This window comes from Littorina saxatilis, unplaced genomic scaffold (genome assembly GCF_037325665.1).
Source record: "Littorina saxatilis isolate snail1 unplaced genomic scaffold, US_GU_Lsax_2.0 scaffold_3916, whole genome shotgun sequence".
Classification (NCBI taxonomy): Eukaryota; Metazoa; Mollusca; class Gastropoda; order Littorinimorpha; family Littorinidae; genus Littorina; species Littorina saxatilis.
This window is the reverse complement of record NW_027129427.1, coordinates 1-2,000: the sequence shown is the minus strand read 5'-3', so window position 1 is coordinate 2,000 and position 2,000 is coordinate 1. Positions and strand designations below refer to the sequence as shown.

General features: G+C 48.4%; 1 protein-coding gene across 1 annotated transcript; it reads left to right on the top strand.

Moving 5' to 3' along the window:
- Positions 1-73: 73 nt before the first annotated feature.
- LOC138957695 (signal peptide, CUB and EGF-like domain-containing protein 3) lies at positions 74-1,548 on the top strand (the record flags this gene model as incomplete). The annotated part of the gene is made up of 2 exons (XM_070328756.1): positions 74-520; positions 1,126-1,548. Coding segments are annotated over 2 exons (870 nt in total), but the record flags the coding sequence as incomplete, so codon positions are not given.
- Between the last annotated feature and the right edge of the window lie 452 nt (positions 1,549-2,000).

Genomic DNA, 2,000 nt, shown 5'->3' with positions numbered 1-2,000 from the left:
TTTCCCTGACAGTAGTTCTCAATCTTCTGCAATAGAAACAACCTCACTGACATCTTTTACTGTGTTTCCACAGGGTATTCCATGCAGGGAGACGTACGAATGCCCGACAGGAGCCTCCTTGGAAATCGACTGTCGCCCAGGCCACTACTGTAACGGCACCACCGGCTATCCCCCCATCTGCTGGCCAGGCTACTACTGTCCTAACGCCACCAGCACACCCATCCTGTGTGTCTTCCCCGAGTACTGCCCTGAGGGTAGCAACATGACCTTGACCTGTCCCCTTGGCTACAAGGCCGAGGCTCACCCAGGCATTCGCTACGACCTTTCAATTTCGTGCACCATGTGTCCGCCTGGTTACTACGGCAACTCGACGGATCGGTCGTCGTGCGAGGTGTGCCCTGCTGGGTATTACTGCCCCGCCGGTACTGCGCATGGCACGGATAACCCCTGTCCCATTGGGTCGTACTGTCCTGAAGGGGCCTACCAGCCATCGCCTTGCCCCGCTGGAATGTATGGAAACGTGAGTATGAAGCTGATTGTTTGAGTGTATGAATTGAATGGGTGGTTTCATGAAACTGGTTTTGATGAGACGGGGGATTTTGACCAAGCATTGAAATTTGAGTACCATCTAAAGTAAGTGAATTGAGATTTTTGGAGGTCTTTAAAGGGGGGTTCAGACCTGGGAACCCATACGATTTCGCCGTATTTTATACGCATGATTGTCTAGAATACGAGCAGTACGGTCAGTTAAAAAAAATACGGTTAAAAAAATTCCTAGACCACTTTTCTTTACATGCGCATCCAAACCTCATCCGATATTTTGATTGCAGTTTGTGTCATTAAAAAATAAAAGAAGCATTTGTTTTAAACTTGTTGGTTGACTTAATTAACGGTGCGACGGACGCGTGTGAAACATGTTTGAAATATTGATGTTCAAGTGCTGTGTGGAGTACGCTCATTTTTCTGAAAGTACACCAATTTTGCTTGAGAATACTCCAAGTGCAAAACAGGGGTTCCCAGGTCTGGGGGTTCCTCTGTATAACCGTTTTTACTCCACCATTTTGGCAGCCACACGCCGCTTACAGGGGATCCATAACCATTCATTTAACTGTTGACCCTGTGCAGATCCTACTCGCCACCGACTACTCTGACTGCCAGCCTTGCCCGACGGATACGTTCAACGACCTGACAGGTCAGACGTACTGTCGTCCTTGCGGCAGCTCCTCCTACGCTAGTGCTGGCAGCGCATACTGTACCTGCAACGGCAAGTTCCGCAACTTCCAGCCGTCATACGGCGCCTGTGTGTGCGAGTCGGGCTACGTGTTCTACGATGAGGTGGACACCAAGGTGGAGAAGGGGAACAGTCCCGACGACTGTCAGCAGGTGGTGGACTCCAGGTGTTCCACGGCACAGACCAGGATGGCCGGCTCCAGGACGTGCGTCGATCCCACCAGCGTGGACTGCTCATTGGAGTGTGCATACAGTGGTACAGGCTACTTGGATGTGTCTTTGGGAAGGTTTGTCAGCTTTTCTTTTCTATTTCGTTGACCACTAGGCAATATCCTAATATAACATCCCTGTCTGCACTACTTACAAATGTTTATTCAAAATGAGACAGAGTTGATTCTGTAATTTGCTTGAAGTGGCCATCCTTGCATTGTTTGACAGCCTCGAGGAATTCAAATGATGCGTTAGACAGTTGATACTCTCTGTGACTAAATCAAAAAACAAGAAAGGTATGTTGTTGGAACGTTTAGTTATTGACAAACAAAACACTACGTTCACAGATATGCAATGACTGCAACTCTCTGACTAAAGTTGTGCTCATCTTTATGCCTGGGCACTGATAAGAACATGTTGTGTGTGTTGCAGATGTGCCTGGGCACTGATAAGAACATGTGTGTGTTGCAGATGTGCCTGGGCACTGATAAGAACATGTGTGTGTGTTGCAGATGTGCCTGGGCACTGATAAGAACATGTTGTGTGTGTTGCAGATGTGC